Source organism: Microtus oregoni, unplaced genomic scaffold (genome assembly GCF_018167655.1).
Source record: "Microtus oregoni isolate MIOR12 unplaced genomic scaffold, Mior012 000029F_ref0000214, whole genome shotgun sequence".
NCBI lineage: Eukaryota > Metazoa > Chordata > Mammalia > Rodentia > Cricetidae > Microtus > Microtus oregoni.
Window position 1 is genome coordinate 17,225,579 of NW_024543088.1, and position 18,718 is coordinate 17,244,296.

The 18,718-nt window shown below is 40.8% G+C and overlaps 1 protein-coding gene across 4 annotated transcripts in view; it reads left to right on the forward strand.

The window, feature by feature from the left end:
• Window positions 1-18,718, forward strand: part of Spidr (scaffold protein involved in DNA repair) — a 228,473-nt gene that overhangs the window by 177,653 nt on the left and 32,102 nt on the right. For all 4 annotated transcript variants that reach the window (XM_041677878.1, XM_041677879.1, XM_041677881.1 and 1 more), the window contains one exon: window positions 242-382. In XM_041677878.1, the coding sequence (XP_041533812.1) occupies window positions 242-382 (141 nt within the window). The remainder of the gene's footprint in view (window positions 1-241; window positions 383-18,718) is intronic.

Genomic DNA, 18,718 nt, shown 5'->3' on the forward strand with positions numbered 1-18,718 from the left:
GAGAGAACTGCCTCCCACAAGTTGTCTTCTGACCCTGGCGCACATGCTGTGACATGCAATTGCCCCTAACATATTGCATGTGTACACACACACACACACACACACGCACACACAAATGTTCTTGAACCCAACTTCATTTGCCCTTATTCACCATTAGGAAGGCGACTGCGGTGGAGTTTCAGGGAAGACAGGGATCGTCTTGGTTCTCTGACTTAGAACATAAATATGCTGTTCTTTGCAGGAGCTGCCTGCTAGTGCAGGATGCCTGCGGAATGTTCGGGGAAGTGTACCTGGACCGCAGCCTCTGGAAGAACACAGAGTTAGAGGGGAGATCCTGCGCCATGGCGGGCATGAAGGTCCTGCAGAAGGCCACGAGAGGAAGGTGAGGACCCCGCAACGTCACCTGCTTCATATAATAAGGAATAAAAAGCAAACGTTTTATGCTTTGATCTCAAATTTTCATTTTTAAGACAATAAGCCAGGACTGCTCCTTCTTGAACTATAAAGTAAAAACTGGCATTTGAAAAGCCAGTCGGTGGTGGCACACGCCCTTTTACCCCAGCACTCAGGAGGCAGAGGCAGGTGGATCTCTGTGATATTGAGGCCACCTTGGTCTACAAACTGAGTTGCAGGGAGCCAGGGCTACACAGAGAAATTCTGTCTTGAAAAAAACAAAAAGAAAGAAGACAGGCAGTTGAGTGCAGTATTCCCAGAGGAACATAATTGACAATCGGAATAACTAAACACCTTCACCGACCAATATTTTATTAAAATTAAGAGAAAATGGATAAGAACAGTATGTCTTCTAGATACATGTGTGCTAAGTGAAGTCTCCAGTAAAAAAATAATAATTGTTGTTAACATTTATATAAGTTTCCTCATTTCTATAAACTAATACATCTTGGTAGTAATATTATTTTTGCCTCTTTGAATACTATTTTAACTTAAAATTGCTTAAGGATAGCAAAATTTGTAGAAATAACTCTTGAGTGTGAGTTTTTAACCCTCTAGTGTGAGCAGAGACCTAGTGCAGAGGGAAATCCTGTCGCCCAGCTCCGCTCACCCTAGCAAACTGACTCGCCAGCACGCCCAGCATCTTGGGACTAGGTGATGAAATCTGACCATTTAAGTCATAATAAAGGGAAATAGAAAAACAGAGCTTTTAAATATTGTATGTGTGTTACCTCCTGACCTTGTAACTGAAGATCTGTTTTCTGCAGTTCTTCTAAATTATGACTATTAAAAAAAATCCCTTATATTAAATAGGGTATTTAGATGAAAATCTAATTTAATGAAAAGACGTTTTATAAGAGTTAAACAAAACTTTTTTTTCCCTTTGAGACAGGGTCTCACTATGTCGCCCTGACTGACCTAGAACTCTATGTATGTAGACCAGACTAGCCCAAAATTCACAGAGATCCTCTTGCCTCTGCTTCCTGAGTGTTGAAATAAGCAAAACTGTTTAAATTATCAAGTGTTAATGCTTTTTCCAGCACTTATGAGCTGGAGCAGGAAGATAAGAGTTCAAAGCCATCATCCTTTACGTGGTTAGTTTGAGACCAGCCTGGGATCCTTTGTCTCTAAATAACCAAAACTTCTTAGTGCTGTTGTAAGCAAACTTGTTCTGCTAAATATTGTGGCGCCTTATCCTGAACAGTTTTGGATAGGGAAATGTAGCTGTGCATAGACCTGGCCAAACCGTGGTTCTTACTTCACCAGTATTCCTTTTAACATGTAAATTAAAAGGAAGACATTTTTACTTTGTTAAGTATTTTTAATTTATTCTTTGACAAACTCATGAATATATACAGTGTATCTTGGTCATATTCACCCCTTGATCCCTACCCCTGCTGCCCTCAGATACCCCCATACTCTGCCTTCCTACCCTGATAGCTCCCCCTCCCATCTTTTTTTATGTAACCACATATTCCAATTAGTTCTGCCCTCTGGAATGTTCACTTACCTTATTATTGACTTGGTCTCGTTCCTGCCTATGCAGATAACCACAGCTGCTTTAAGTTCAGCACTCTTCCCATTACCCCGACTCGTAGGTTCTTTCTGTCTCCTCTTCCGTGAATGTTGGTGGGATGATGTGAAAGTTCCAGCTAGAGCTGAGCACCCAAGAGTCACATGTTCTCAGCACTCTGACCAGTCCTGTGTGTCTGCCTTCATTTCTGCAGAAAAAAGCTTCTCTTACCCAGGGTGGCAGTTGCCTACGGGGAAGACGTTTGTATTTAGAAGTCAGCTTGACATCGTCTGCTTAGCAGAATGAAAGCAGCGGGATCCCTGGCGAGGTTTGCAGCGCCAGGCATGGATTTCTTCTGTGGAGCAGGCCTCAAATCTAGTCAGAATACAGTTGCTGTCTTAGTTGGGGTTACTATTGCTGTGATGAAATGCCATGTTCAAGAGCACAGTGGGGAGGAAAGGCTTTATTTCACTAACAGGTCTGTATAACATTTCATCATCCAAAGCAGTGAGGGCAGGAACTCAAACAGGACAGGATCCTGGAGGCAGGAACTGATGCAGAGGCCATGAAGGAGTGTTATTTACTGACTTGTTCCCCATGGCTTGCTTGTTCAGTTTGCTTTCTTATAGAACCCAGGACCACCAGCCCAGGCACAGCCCCACCCACAATGGGCTGGCACTCCCCTGTCGATCACTAATGAACAAAATGCCCTACAGGCTTGCCTGCAGCCCTATTTTATAGAAGTCATTCCTTTTTTAAAAACAATTGTTTTATTTATTGTTTGATGAATATAAGTGTTTTTGCCTGCATGGATCTGTATGTACCATGTGCCCAAGGATGTCAGAAGCAGGCATCAGATCATCTGGAACTAGTGTTACAGACAGTTTGTGAGCTGCCGTGTAGGTGCTGAGAATCAAACCTCAGTCCTCTGCAGGAGCAGCCAGTTCTCCAACCTTGGAAGAATTCTCTTAGTTGAGGTTCCCTCCTCTGAGATGACTTCAGCTGTGTCAAGTTGACATAAAACTATCTAGAACAGTCGGTTACCTCTGTAAGATTTGTGTCACTATTTCAACAATGCGCATTAGGAAGAAGAAAATTTAAAGAATTATCCTAGGATATAATTAAATACCATAAGCAATGAATTTGGTGTTCTCAAACTCATTGTTACCATTTCAAGTCACATGTTACTCTATCATATTGATATTTATTTAATTATAGTAGCATCTGAGCTTCTGATGTTGGTAAGCCCCTTACAATTGTAGAACATTCTGAATCATTTGTTGATAGCATTTTCTCTGCTTTGCGTAATGACCACTCATTGTGGCCATTCTAAAATCATGAACATTCTCAAGCCTTTCTCCTGACTGGCCTAGTCTCTGCCCTGTCAGTCCTCTCTATAGCACCTTTCAGGTGAATGACAGCTCTGTCTGAGAGTTATGTACCTGGAAGAAGTGTTTTCCATAGACTGCTTCATGGCTCAGTCTTCACACTTCATGGCCCACGATGGCCCAGAGAGCTACTCTGACTAGAGACTATGGGAGCACATTGTGGAAATTCTGGTGCAGGTAGGCATGGACAGGCCTGGGACGTGGGATCTGAGGTTCTGTAGATTTTATATTCTTCCAGCATCATGTTATACATGCATTTAATATTTCCTCTAGTTCTGTGTTACCCTGGGAGACTCACTGCCTTCTATAGCATTTTAAAGGAAGTAGGCTTTCTGTAGGAAGTGCCCCAGTGATCCAGATAATTCGTCTGCTGGTAAACTCCCTGAGTTCTCACATGTGCTCAGCGAATGCTCTCTACCTCCAGCTCACCTTACTAAAAAATGTCTGAATCCTTTTCCATATTTAACTTGCTGGCAAAATATTTGATGCTTCTTGGAATTAGGATTAATTTCTTTATGCATTTCACTTTACTTCGGCATGCAGCCATCCAAATAAATATTTGGAGTATCTTTTTGTTCTTTTGGAAGCTGTGCTTCTTCAAAACAAATTACTAAATACGTTTGGAATGTTGGATGTTATAATTGCCTATTAGTGACATCATCCACGGTCAGTCATCCACCCATAGCCCAGAAAACAAGGTAGTCGTTTTTATTACACCCGGTTATGTCTGTTAGCAACTCTCCTAGACTCTAACAGAAGGACAGCTTCTAACAATTTAGGTCCACCTGAGTATATGTCTGGCTATAACAGAAAATGCTGTCTTACACTTGGAAAGCACAAGCTAAGTAAGGCATGCTGTCCTTCAGATCTGCTCCAGCAGCTTTCGTCTGTCATCCATCGCTGCTGCAGATCCACACCTGCGTATGGAGCACCCTGTGACTCTAGACTCAGCCCAGAGGTTTGCAGGAAGCTAACCAGCATAGTTTTGGGTTTTCTCTGACTCCCCCCAACCCGTTTTTTGTTTTTTGTTTTATTTAAGTGTCTCTATTGACTGTTCAGAGTAAGATGAGTTACATAGCTTCTGTTAAAGTTTAGAAAACTGTACAGTGTTCAAAGCCATCCTGGTGAGGTGCTCTCACTGGCTGTCTCTGCATAATGCTTGTTGCTCTTGGTCTGGGGACCTTCTCCAAAGCTCAGCGTCTGATGTTTATTCCCCTAGGTAACCTATGCATCAGTTTAGTGAACCAAATAAACAGACAACTCAGAGTAAATAAATAATATGATAAATAATATAATAAAATAAATAAATGTAATAAAAACTCTTATGTAAAAAATATTATTCATCTTGATGAATCAGAGAAATTTTTTCACATTGTTAATAGTGTTTGCAATTGATTATAGTAATTTCTGTGCCACACAAAAATAAAATGAAGAGATATAGGCCAAAAGAAACATAAGAGGATTTGCTAAAAGCAGTTCAGGACCAATTCTTGATTCATAGAAGCAACATAAAGGTAGATATTAGTCATGACTTCTGTACCCACAGCATAGCATGGGCACGTGTGTGTGCACTTTGATCCACACAGTAATACGAAATGTTAAAATAACAAAGGTAATTCACTCCTTTACTCGATACCTTATTTAGTGCATCATACTGCTGTGCCCCGGCTGATGGCGGTTTGCTGGGCCGTGTGCTATGCCAGATTTGGGGCATTTATCTCAAACTTTATATTAACCTATGAGTCAGTTAAATAAGGCCTTGGGTCCTAATGTTAGGAATATTTACATCTATATGAGATGGTTTTCTGTCTGCTTGCTTGCTTGCTTGGTTTGATTGGCTGTTTGTTATTTTGAAACAGGGTCTCATGTAACTCAGGCTGTGACCTGGGACTTACTGTGTAGAGAGGATGACCTCCTGACTCTCCTACTAACCTAAATAATCCTTTTGTGGTTAACATGAGAGAATAAAGTTTATTGTCTGAGCATTTCTGTATGTTGTAGTTCAGTAGTATTAATCTCCAGTACTATTTTCATGGCGTAAAACTGACACATTGTCCATTAAATAATTCTGTACCCACCCACCCCTCTTACCATCTCCTGGAAACCACTGTTCTGTTTTCTGTCCATGTGATTTGACTGCTTGAGGCACCATGTAAAAGAATTTTGTGGTGACTCTCATGGTAGAAGGAGAGAAACACCTTTCCAAGTGTGTTTTAGCATATGCACACCCCACACACAATTCAGCAAATTAAAATGAAATTCTTACAAAATGTTAAGGAAGATACCAATTTGGAGGAAGGGAAGATCCTGAGGATCGAACCTCAGGCTTCTAGCATGCCGACTGAGCAGCAAGTGCTCCAGCACTAATCTACCCCCAACTGAAAGTGACCATTACTAGCTTTGCCAGTGAGATTAGTGTAGGAAAATAAGGGCTAAATGGTTCCCCCTAGCCTGGTGTATTCTCCTTTTACAAAAAGACCATAAAACTTACTAAGATTAAATAATGTGGCTCCATAATTATAAACTGAGCCTCAAGTGAAATCTTAAAGCCTGTATATTGGGTACTATAGCTGATAATTAATTTCAATTCTCAAGGAATTCATTAACATAAACTTTTAATTTGTTTTATAGTTGGAACTACCGATCCTCAAAACAAAAATATAGTTAATTCTTATCAGTAATGTTGATACTTCTTAGATTCTGCTGTCTTCTGTTGTACAATAATAAGCCAGGAATATGAGATGCACAAGAAATAATCAAACCAGATACTTTGGGTTCAGACAGTGTGTAAATGTGATATGATAGTTTTCTTAGGTTCCCAGCACCCATGTGGTGCTCACAGCTATCTGTAATTCCAGTTCCACGGAATCTGGCGCCCTCTGACTTCTGCTAGGCACCTGTGTGGCAGAGACACACATGCAGGCAAAGTACTCATGCACATAAAATAAATAAATCTTTTTTTAAAAGCCATGTATATCATACATAGCCTGAAAATCTTTTAAAAAATAGTCTTTTAGGAAAGAAAGTTGTATTACTGTTTAAAAAAAATAAAAGCAGAATAATTCATTTCTTCCCCCTGGAGTCTAGAATGCAGTGGACTATCAGGAACCTGTTGATCCTGTACCACACATTATTGAAGCACCCCAAATTTATTTTTTACTTTTGTCTGCAAATAAGATAAGGTAGCTAGTGCTTAAGGAAAATTTTGGCATTAGTGTAAGCATCATTAAAGAATAGGCTAAATTAGCATACTAATGAAATGGATGTGCTTGTTTATTTTTAGATGAAGCATTAGATGCTGACTAAGTATGATTGGTATTTTGATTTTGTTTCAGTAACTGTTTTGTTCTAAACTCTAAAATTTGTGTAGTAAATTTTTAAAAAATCTTGTCAGCATAGTTTTTAAAATCTAACAGCAAAATACCAACATATACTAATTTGATACTTAAGAGCTGAAGAATAATAGGAAGCTATGAAAACCCTTTGTTTTCTACAGTTAAACTGTATGTTTCTATAAGTTCAGAAATCTTGATATGTACAGTAAAACATTACAATTTGTAACAAATCTGAATCTAGGTGTTTCAGACAATGTTTACTAGTGCTGTGCAGCATCACAGCATGCAGAGTGCAATGCTGTGTCCAGAATCACGGCTTCCTGCAGCCGAGCAGTGCAGCACATGCAGAGTGCAATGCTGTGTCAGAATCACGGCTTCCTGCAGCCGAGCAGTGCAGCACATGCAGAGTGCAGTGCTGTGTTCAGAATCACGGCTTCCTGCAGCCGAGCAGTGCAGCACATGCAGAGTGCAATGCTGTGTCCAGAATCACGGCTTCCTGCAGCCGAGCAGTGCAACACATGCAGAGTGCAATGCTGTGTCCAGAATCACGGCTTCATGCAGCTGAGCAGTGCAGCACAGGTAAGCACTGCCAGGGACATCTCAGCTTCCTTCTACTTTTGATTGTGAATACATTTTCTGTTGTTAACCATTAGAAACCGTCACTGTTGTCAGATTTTCTTCCTCCCCACATTCCCTAAAGCTGTGCCGTAGGGCAAAGGTGTGCACACGACAGTGAGGAGACAATGAGTCTTCACAAAGTAGGATCCAGTGGTTGTGCCTGTTTGTGTTATGCTGTTCTTCTGCTTTCTCTTTCCACTGGATAGTATATTTAGAATAATATTTCTTGGAATCACATTATGGCTTAAGTTGTAGTTCCTGATTATTACAGAGGCCTAGAATCTTTTGCTTTTGATTCACCAGAATACTTTAAACAGTAGCTATAATAGCAAGAGCTTGTGATCCCAGCTCTGGGAAGATGTGGTCAGGCATATAGCTGGAGCTCACTGACCAAGCAGCCTCGTATTCTTGGTGATCTCCTGGTCAGTGAGCGGTCCTGTCTTAAAAGAACAGGTAGATGACATTTGAGAATCAGCCCTGGAAACTGTCCTCCAACTTCTACACATGTGCATGCATTGACACACACAAGTGCCTGCATGCACAAAAATGTATATATACACTTGCACACTAAGTTAATTAACTGATTAAGTAGTTAATTAATTAACTAAACTATCTTCTTCTTTAGTAAAGCGAGTCTTTATATTCTTCATTTAAAATTTTTTCTTTTATTTTGTGTGTGTGTCTGTGTGCGTGTGTGTGTGCGTGCGTGCATGCATGCTTGCTTTTAATTTGCTATCCTCCTGCCTCAGCCTTTTGAGAGCTAAGATTTACAGGTGTGTGCTACCACACCCAGCCCATATATAAATATCTTTTTTTTTTTTTTAGAGTCAGAGGCTCAATGGTAAAAGGCTCTTACCAGCATTTGAGAAGTTGTAGGTTTGAGCCTCAACACAGGATTTTCTTTTGTCTGTGTGTTGGGGGTGGGGGATCTTCAAAATTGAGCATGATCCCAACACATGATGTGGAAGCAAGAAGATCAGTGAGTTCAAGGACAACCTTAGCAACAAGAGGCCCTGTCTCTAAAGCAATGCAGCTTTTATATTGTATTATACAACTATAAAGTGGAAAAGCTGGAGTAAAAACTGCTTTCAAATCACTCCAAGAAAATTCATCTTCTATTTTAACTGTGATTTTCTTTATTCGTACATGTATACAAGAAATATGTGTACATGTACAAATAATACAGAAATAATAGAATTTCATACATGTTTTGAGAATAGTATGGGTGGGGACCAAGAGGAAAGGGAATACTTGGTCAGGCTGAAGCAGGAGGGTTCCAAGTTTCAGGGCAGGTCAGACTGCAGTGTATAGTGAGACCCTGTCTCAGAAACATGAGGGATGCGAGAAGGAGAAAGATAGGGAGGGAGGGAGGGAGGGAGGGAGGGAGGGAGGGAGGGGAGAGCACTCAGCACTAAAGAGCACTTGCTGCTCTTCCAGAGGACCCAGGTTCCATTTCCAGTACCCACCTGGCAGCTCCAGTTCTAAGGGACCCAACCTCTGATTCCCTCAGTCACTGGTCATGCCCATATGTACATACATACATGCAACCAAACTACACACATAAAATCAGAGTCCTACTTAGAGAGAGGAGATGATTAAGACAAGATCGTGAGGCAGAGCTAAAGAACTAGCAATGTCAGTGTTTCAATTCCAGGCTCAAGGGATCCTTTCAAGAAAACACATCTTAAATTAATAAATTCTTCAACTTCATCAAAGACCCCAGAAGGATATAATATTACCTAAGTAAACACGAAGTACATTGTAAGCAACTTCCAAAACTCTAGGAATGACAGAAACATCTCACTGCCTGGACAGTCACCTAAAATTCTTCTGTATCATTGGGACATCCATCTTCAGCCCACAGGCCCATAGTATCCAGCAGACTTTTTTCATAAAGCAGGAAATCTTAAAGACAGTTCTGCCTATGTTGGCAGTTTGTCAGTCACTTTCTTCTGTGTCCTGTAGAATGTCTGCAGAATCTTTTATGAAGCAGGAACCCTGAAGGATGGTCTCACCTTTAGGCAAGTTCAACAGTCATTTCTCTGTGCATTCTACATGTCCAGTTCATGAAGTCCAGGCAAGAGCAGTTTCTTGCCCAAATGGCTAACCAACTCCATAAAGAGCCTCTTCAATGCCCATCTTCCTCTTTAAGTAGTTGGTACTGCCAGGAGCAGATGTGTCTCACTGTCATGAAAAGTCCTAAATTCTTAAAACATTTTAAATGCCATATTCTGTAGTCTTTGAAAAGTTTGAAGATTTCCTATCCATCTGAAATACATCTCTGTACATCTAGAAAATCTAACTAACATGACTACAAGCTTGACTAGTATAGACGATTATTAACCTATATTTCTTAATTATACACTATATTTTTAAATGAGCTGCACAAACACAATACCTTAATCAAGAGCAGAAATATACATATAATAAAATTGACCTAAATTTGTATCATAAACCAAGATCCATACCAATGCAAATCTCTATAGCAAATCCCCCTTTAAATGTAAAGAAACATTTATAAACAATATTTGGGAATATGAGCGTAGTTCTCTTCAAATTTCTTCCTGCTTTTTATTGGGTGAACTATTTGGGGGGGGGGTATTTACAGTGACCTGTCAGGGGGTCTTGGTCTGTCAAACTACATTAGTCTAGAAGGATTCCACAGACTCTCATCTTCTGTGGAAACAAAAGAAGAACCTCTTTTCCAAAGCAACATATCCTTAGACCCATATTTTGACTTCAAGATACCTTTAAAATATATATGTTGGTTTAGCTTAGCAGTCCCCCGAATCAAATGTCTCTCAGCAGTCAAAAAATTCAAAGAAAACACAATAGTATACATAATCCAGACACTCTGTGTATATTTCATCTTTATGTAGTTTATTCTTTCATTACTCCTTTTAATCTATGACTGCCTGTACTCTGTCTCTTTAAAGACTTTACCTTTTTTATAAACCATTTACTTCTTTTTATAACTGTCTATATTCTATTTCTTCTCTCTCCCAAACCTTCGTACATTTATCCAACATTGTGACCCACTGAGAGGTCTTTTATGTCTGAATGTGTCCTATTGTGTATCTGTAATTCTTTACTGTTCATGAGTGCTTCTTAAAATGCTTCTTAAAAACTTAAGCTGTGCCATTACTAGGGTATATACGGTACTACCTGCTTGCTCTGCACAGTCCAGCATGGCAGAGCTGTTTGCTGCCTCTGAGAGCCATGCTCACATCCCCCTTTTTAGCCACACAGCCACTCTATGTTGCCATTAAGCAAGTTGTAGCACTCTATTCACAAACACCCATTTAAATGCTCCATAGCCAGATCTCCAGAAAGAGTCAGAGTTTGTGCTGACAGCATGGCCCAGAAAGCCAGCATTTCAAAATGGTGCAGCTTTTTTTCTGCTACTGCTGAACCATGAAAACCTCTCTTAAGGGAGCTGCCACATGCACCAGCCTGAAAAAAATGTGGCTAAACTTTGTTTTCCTGTGTCTAGAATTCCTTTCCAAGCTTTCTTAGGTTTTACCTGCATATAGTCAGCCACAATGGCGCCAATTTGTTGAAGGAAGGCTGCCAGTTAGTTCCCCGTTGGCCGCTTAGCCACAAAATAATCACACAGAAACTGTATTAATTAAATCACTGCTTGGCCCATTAACTCTAGTTTCTTACTGGCTAACTCTTTTTTATATTTTTTTATTGTTTTCTGTTTTCTTTTAATATTTATTTATTATGTATACAATATTCTGTCTGTGTATATGTCTGCAGGCCAGAAGAGGGCACCAGACCCCATTACAGATGGTTGTGAGCCACCATGTGATTGCTGGGAATTGAACTCAGGACCTTTGGAAGAGCAGGCGATGCTCTTAACCTCTGAGCCATCTCTCCAGCCCTTACTGGATAACTCTTACATATTAATTTAACTCATTTCTAGTAATCTGTGTATCACCACGTGGCTGTGGTTTACCAGCAAATTTTCAGCACAACTGTCTCCAGCAGCGGCTCCATGGCTTCTCCCTGACTCTGCCTCCTTTCTCCCAGCATTAAACTTAGTTTTTCCCTCGCCTACCTCTGTTCCCCTATAGCTCTGCTGTAGGCCCAAATTCTGTATTCTCTTTGCTCTACACACACACCACAATTGAGAATACAGAGAGTTTATTTTCTTTAAAAAATTGATTTGTTTTTATTTTATTGTGTTTTGCCTGAGTGTGTGTGTGTGTGTGTGTGTGTGTGTGTGTGTGTGTGTGTGCACTTTCCCCTCAGAGGCCAGAAGGTGCCAGATCCCCTGGAACTAAAAACAGAAGGTTGAGAGTTGCCTTGTGGGTGCATGGAGCCAATCCATGGAGCTCTGCAAGAGCAGCAGTGCTGTTAGCAGCTGGATAACCTCTTTATCCCCAGAGAGTTTATTCTTAAATTCTGTATTGGTATTGCTGTTTGTCGTTATTTGTGTTGCTTGGCATTTATTGTTGTTGTTTTAGGGGATGTTTTGTTTTGTTTCGGTCAGGGTCGTTTCTGGTAGCTCTAGCTGATCTCAGAACTCAAGAGCCAAGCTGCCAAGATGGATCAGTGAGTAAAGGTGCTTGATGCTCAGCCTGGTGATCTGAGTTCAGTCCCTGGAGCACACAAAGGGAGAACATCCTCCAAAGATTGTCCTCTGACCTCTGCGCACATCCTTCCATGCTCCCACACACATGAAATAAGCAAATGTTTTTTAAAAAGAGGATTCTCTCGTGTCAGACTCCTGAGTGCTGCGCTGACAAGCATACACTACTACATGTGGCTCACCAATACTGTTTTTTATGAAGGGCGGTATTTTCATGTTTCTGCAGATCTCTTTCATTGCGTTTTATTGATCGTGTGTGTCTATTCCCACTCATGCCACAGTTCTCTAGTGTAGGTCTTGAGAGTTGGTTTGCCCCACCCACAGTATAAGACAAAGGACCTGAATTCAGATTGTCATTCTCAGGGTTAATTAACTGCTTTTACCCACTGAGCCATCTTACCAGCCCTGTTAGTCTCTTTATTGTCTAGTTTAATTCATCATTTTAGACTCGCTGGGAGACTCCACTTGTATATGAGAATAAAAATCTTAGGAAAAAAATCTTAGAAAAGGCTCCAGCATTCTCAGCCACATGCCCATTTCCTAGATCTGCTCACTGGGAGAGTACAGAAATAGGCAACAAGAAATTAGCAGCAGCATAGGCTATACGTAAGGGAAGTTTACAGCCAAACATACATTAGGTTTGAAGAAGTCTGGGCTGTCTGAGGATGAACTAGGTCAGTAGAGGAGGCTGTTTCCCTGCTTGTTACCGTCCTGTCTTCTTTGCTAATGTGATTTATATCTCCAAGAGCAAATTCAACTCTGTCCACACCCAACAGAAAGACTTAGATTGCTCTGTAGTTAGTATTGGTATTGGGTTTTCGGGAGAAAGAGATCTGACAGACTTGGAGGCAGAGTGTTTATTAACCACGAAGCAACCCACTCTGCTCTTTCTGAGAGTAGGGGGAAGAGTTGTGCCTGGAGGAAATTGGCCCAAGGTCAGCTGACCTTCTGACTTAAGAGGCTATTTTAAAGGTCCTGAGGGCATTCCTGGATAAGGTTTTCTGGAAGAACAGTGAGCCTCCTTAATTAGGGTAATAGTAGTCTCTTGTCAGCAGCCCTTCACTGCTAGAAGGCCAGTTCCCAGAAGTGGAGAAACTTGGCTCCAGGGAGAGCTATGAGGGGAGGTGTGCATCCTGAAGGGAGAGCCCTTCCAGAGGAGCCAACTCAGATCAGAGCCTGTCCCCAAAATAACAGAGCAGACCAGCCAGTAAGTGACTTCAGCTGACCAACTCAGATCAGAGCCTGTCCCCAAGATAACAGATCAGACCAGCCAGTGAGTGACTTTAGCTGACCAACTCAGATCAGAGCCTGTCCCCAAAATAATAAAGCAGACCAGCCAGTGAGTGACTTTAGCTGACCATCCAGCATGCAGAGGGGTAGGCTGTACATACCCTCCAGTGGACTGGAGGTGATAGAAATCTTGGCTGCTGCTACCTTGGTTGGTTCCTTTTCTGAATGCCCTTCATCATCTGCCAATCAGTACGAATTATAGCATGTCTTATGAGGCTAAAGGTGGCTACTTATTTGCTGTGTTGTTTAAAACTCTTGACTAGTATGGTGGCGTGTGCCTGTAGTTCCAGCAATAGGGAGGCTGAGGCGGGAGAGTAGACATGAGTTTAGGGCCAGCCTGGACTACATCTTAAGATCCTGTATCAAGATGAACAACGTAAAATTTGACTTAGCATTGTTTAAATGTTCATGAAGCAGAGGGCCCATTTTATTCCTCATCTCTTTGTGTGTTTCTAATATTCTTTTTTTTTTTTTTTTTTTTTTGGTTTTTCGAGACAGGGTTTCTCTGTGGCTTTGGAGCCTGTCCTGGAACTAGCTTTGTAGACCAGGCTGGTCTCGAACTCACAGGGATCCGCCTGCCTCTGCCTCCCGAGTGCTGGGATTAAAGGCATGCGCCACCATCGCCCGGCCTAATATTCTTCTTTGTTATTTGCTTCTGCCCACACATTCCTGTTCAGTCCAAGGAGGAGTCTCCCCTCCCAGGCTACACCTCTTTTGCTTTTCTACAAAATAATTTTAAAATATTGGTGTTCTTCTGGTGGTTTTAAAGAAAATGACCCCCAAAGGGAGTGGAACCATTAGGAGGTGTGGCGTTATTGGAGGAAGTGTGTCACTGTGGGGGTGGGCACTGAGAAATAGAAACCCTGACTGAAACAGTTCTTTAGGTTTGTAATGAATCTGTTTTGTTAGGTTGTTTTTTTTGAGTTGTGGGAATTTTTATTTATTACCTACTTAATTTATAACTGCTTCTTAAAGGTTTGTGTAGGTTATTTTCTCATCATTGTTTGTCATTCATGGGTCTCACTCTTTCAGAAATTTATCTGTTCCTTATGGTTTCCAGTGTAGTAGAGCAAAGGTATTTTAAAATAGACTTTCTTTGATATCTCTTGTAATGTCTCCCTTTTATCTCTAATTTTATTTATTTTGGTTTTCTCTTGCTTTTGGTTAATTTGGCTAAGGTTTGTCAACTTTGCTTATCTTTTTCAAGAATCAGCCCTTTCTTTTATTGAATATTTATATATTGTTTGTTACTCTTTCTTTGTTTCTGTTTCATTAATTTCTGCTGATAGATGGCACTGATAAAAAGCCCTTGCTGCTCTTGGGAGGATCAGAGTTCAGTTCCCAGCACCACAGGGGACCCGACACATTCTTTAATAATGTGTTCACAGTACAGCTTACATCCTGTGTAACATATAATAAACTATTGAAAACTATAAACATTTAAATAATTATCCATTGTGTAAATGCTTTAAGTTTGGAACACTGAATGGTAGAACCTATGTTTTCATCATGGTAGTTATGTGTAGTTCCTAAGTCATAATGCTTAACAAGTAAGATGTTTGCACCTTTCAGAGTGGAGCATGTTTTTCTTGCTAAGTCTTACGGATGAGTGAGGAAAATGGCTCTGTGTCAACTCTGAGGGGAAAGGTTTCCTAGTGCAAGTGTAGCTCTAAAGGTAAAGGTGTCCTGGCTGTCAGGAACCAGTGAATCCCACAAAGTCACACAACACAACAAACCTCGAGACACAAGAGTGTGGCTGCCTCTGCTCAGGTGAGAAGCAGCAAGGACCTGAGCAGAAAACAGGCTTATATAGGGATTTTTGGGGTGGTGGGTGGCAGAATTTTCCAGGGTGGAGATTGGAGGGTTTTCACACTCAGGCACTGGTGGGTTTTGATGGGTTTTGAAACACAAAAGTAGGTGTGGACCATCTACCCCACACATTATATGTTGTTTCTCTTGCTGTTGATTTCTAGCTATTAGTCTGTAGTCATCAGATAAAATACAAGCAGTATTTCAGTTTTCCTATATTTATTGGCACTTAGTTTTGTCCAAGTAAGTGATGTTTTAATGAGGGTCCATGGCTATTGAGAAAAATGTATATTACATAGTGGTTGGGTAGAATGTTCTATAATACCTACTAGATCTGTTTGATCTTTGAAATCATTTAATTCCAGTGTTTGCTGGGTTTTGTTTTTTGTTTCTTTTTTCTTGGCCTACATGATCTGTCTAATGATGAGAATGGCATTAATCTCTGACTTTATATTTAACAGTATTTGTTTTATGAAATTGGCTTCACCGATCTTCAGTGCTTACATTTCTAGAATTGTGATGTGCTTGATCAAAAAGAGGGACCTTCTTAATCTCTTCTGACGCGATTTAGTTTGCAGTCTGTTTTGTCCAATATTAGAATTGTAAGGCCTGTTTCTTCCATTTGCTTTGAAGACCTTTTCCCAACGTCCATTCTATTTTAGGACCTATCTTTGATGATGAGTCATTTCTTAGAAGGAGGTAAAAGAGGATCTTGTTTTCTATCTCAATCAGTCTTTTTGTGGAAGAATTGAAACTATTGGTATTCGAAGTAATTATTTAAAACTCTGTATTTCTTATCATTTTGTTAATTTTTTAGTCTATTGTGGTTCTTGGTCCTTTGTTGTTTATCAGCTGTGTTCTCATGGCAGCACACGGGTAGACGTGACCCTGGAGAAGTAGCTGAGAGTTCAACATCCAGACCCACAGGCAGCAGGAAGGGACTGACTTGGGCTTTTGAAACCCCAAAGCCTCCCCCTGCCCAGTGACACACTTCCTCTAATATGGCCACACCAACTCCAGCACAGCCGCTCTTCCAACCCCTCTGAGTAGCACCACACCCTGTTGGCTAAGCATTTAATCTTTTTTCAAACCCCCACAGAGTCCTTGGAGCTGGAGTTACAGATGGTTGTGAGCCTCCCTATGTTGGCACCAGGAACCAAACTACTGAGCCATCTCTCTAGCCCCTGGGTATATTTTAGAGACACAGTATTTTCAAATTACAATCAATTTATTAGAACATAACCCCATTGTACTCAAGTTGAAAAGGCATCTGTATATATGTTTTTGAAAAATATGTTTGGTCTTTTAGATCAGTTGATACATTGTTTGTCCGACATGAATAAAATTTGGGTTCCATCCCAAGCACCACCTAAATAGGATGTAACAGAGCATTTAGGAAATGGTGGTAGAAGGATAAGAAGTTGAAAGCCATCCTTAGCTACCTATGGAGTTTGAGGCCAGTTTGAGTTACATGAGATACTGTCTCAAAACACAAAAACAATCAGCCAAAAATAAAAAACACCAATGATAGCCTTTGCTGGAGAGGTTGTGGAGAAAGGGGTACACTCACCCATTGCTGGTGGGAATGCAAACTTGTGCAACCACTCTGGAAAGCAGTGTTTCGGTTTCTCAGGAAATTCGGGATCAACCTACCCCTGGATCCAGCAATACCACTCTTGGGAATATACCCAAGAGAGGCCCTATCATACAACAAAAGTATATGCTCAACTATGTTCATGGCAGCATTGTTTGTAATAGCCAGAACCTGGAAACAACCTAGATGCCCTTCAACGGAAGAATGGATGAAGAAAGTATGGAATATATACATATTAGAGTATTACTCAGCAGTAAAAAACAAGGACTTCTTGAATTTTGCATAGAAATGGATGGAAATAGAAAACACTATCCTGAGTGAGGTAAGCCAGACCCAAAAAGAGGAACATGGGATGTACTCACTCATATTTGGTTTCTAGCCATAAATAAAGGACATTGAGCCTATAATTCATGTTCCTAGAGAAGCTAAATAAGGTGAATCCAAAGACAAGCACATAGGCATCCTCAGGAATATTAACCTTCATCAGGCGATGAAAGGAGACAGAGACAGAGACCCACACGGGAGCACTGGACAGAAATCTCAAGGTCCAAATCAGGAGCAGAAGGAGACGGAGCACGAGCAAGGAACTCAGGACCACGAGGGGTGCACCCACACACTAAGACAATGGGGATGTTCTATTGGGATCTCACCAAGGCCAGCTGGCCTAGGTCTGAAAAAGCATGGGATAAATCCGGACTAGCTGAACATAGCGGACAATGAGGAATACTGAGAATTCAAGAACAATTGCAGTGGGTTTTTGATCCTACTGCACGTACTGGCTTTGTGGGAGCCTAGGCAGTTTGAATGCTCACCTTACGAGACCTGGATAGAGGTGGGCAGTCCTTGGGCTTCCCACAGGTCAGGGAACCCTGATTGCTCTTCGAGCAGATGGGGGGGGGGACTTGATCGGGGGAGGGGGAGGGAAATGGGAAGCGGTTGTGGGGACGAGACAGAAATCCTTAATAAATAAATAAATTTAAAAAATAAAAAAAAAATAAAAAAATAAAAAAAAAAAAACAATCAGCCATCGAGTAAACTTAACTCCCAGGACCCACATAGTAGAAAAGTAGAAAGTAAAAACTAACTCCTGCAAGTTGTAATCTAACCTCTGGGTGCACACATGGGTGAATGCCCATGCATGTATGCACACACACACACACACACACTATGTGTAATATAAGGTCTCTGTGTATCTCTGGCTGGTCTAAACTTGCATAGTTTTTCCTGTCTCTGCCTCCCCAGTGTTGTGATTGAAAAGAATGTGATACCAACCTAAACCTTTTTTCAGAATTCACAAACCAAGGGCCAACTAAATGACACAGTGAATAAAAATGCTTGCCACGCAAGCTTGGTGTCCTCAAGCCACAAAGAATGTGAAAAGAGAGAACCAGCTCGGCAAAAGTTGTTCTCTGACCTTCATGCATGCACTGTGGCGCATGCACCCCAATAGACATCATACATACACAGTATTAGAAATAGTTATATATAAGGCATACATTTTAACTTTAAATGTTTACAAATTTATATATATCATTTGTATGAAACAATCCAAAGGGAAATATAAATATTGCCTCCAAACCCTTCTCAATTAACCACTCAAAGACATATCTTTTAGTCACTAGTATGTACATAAGGACATTTTAATTTGTTTCTTGTCTTTCATTTAGCAAGGTATCTATGTCCTTATCCTCAAGATTTTTGTTACTTTTACTTTTTTTGTTTTGTTTGGTTTGGTTTTTCAAGACAGGGTTTCTCTGTGGTTTTGGAGCCTGTCCTGGAACTAGCTCTTGTAAACCAGGCTGGCCTTGAACTCACAGAGATCCGCCTGCTCTGCCTCCCAAGTGCTGGGATTAAAGGCGTGCGCCACCCCCACCCAGCCTGTTTTTACTGTTTTTAATATTTATTTTTGTTTTATGTACATTGGTGTATTGCTTGCATGTATGTGTCTGAGTAAGGGTGATGGATCCTTTAAACTGGAGTTACAGATAGTTGTGAGCTGCCATTTTGGCGCTGGAAAGTAAACCCAGGTCATCTGGTAGAGCAATTGATCCTCTAACAGCTGAGGCCTATTTTTGCTGTTCCATTTTGGTTTGGTTTGGTTTCTTGCTGTTGATAGTCAGA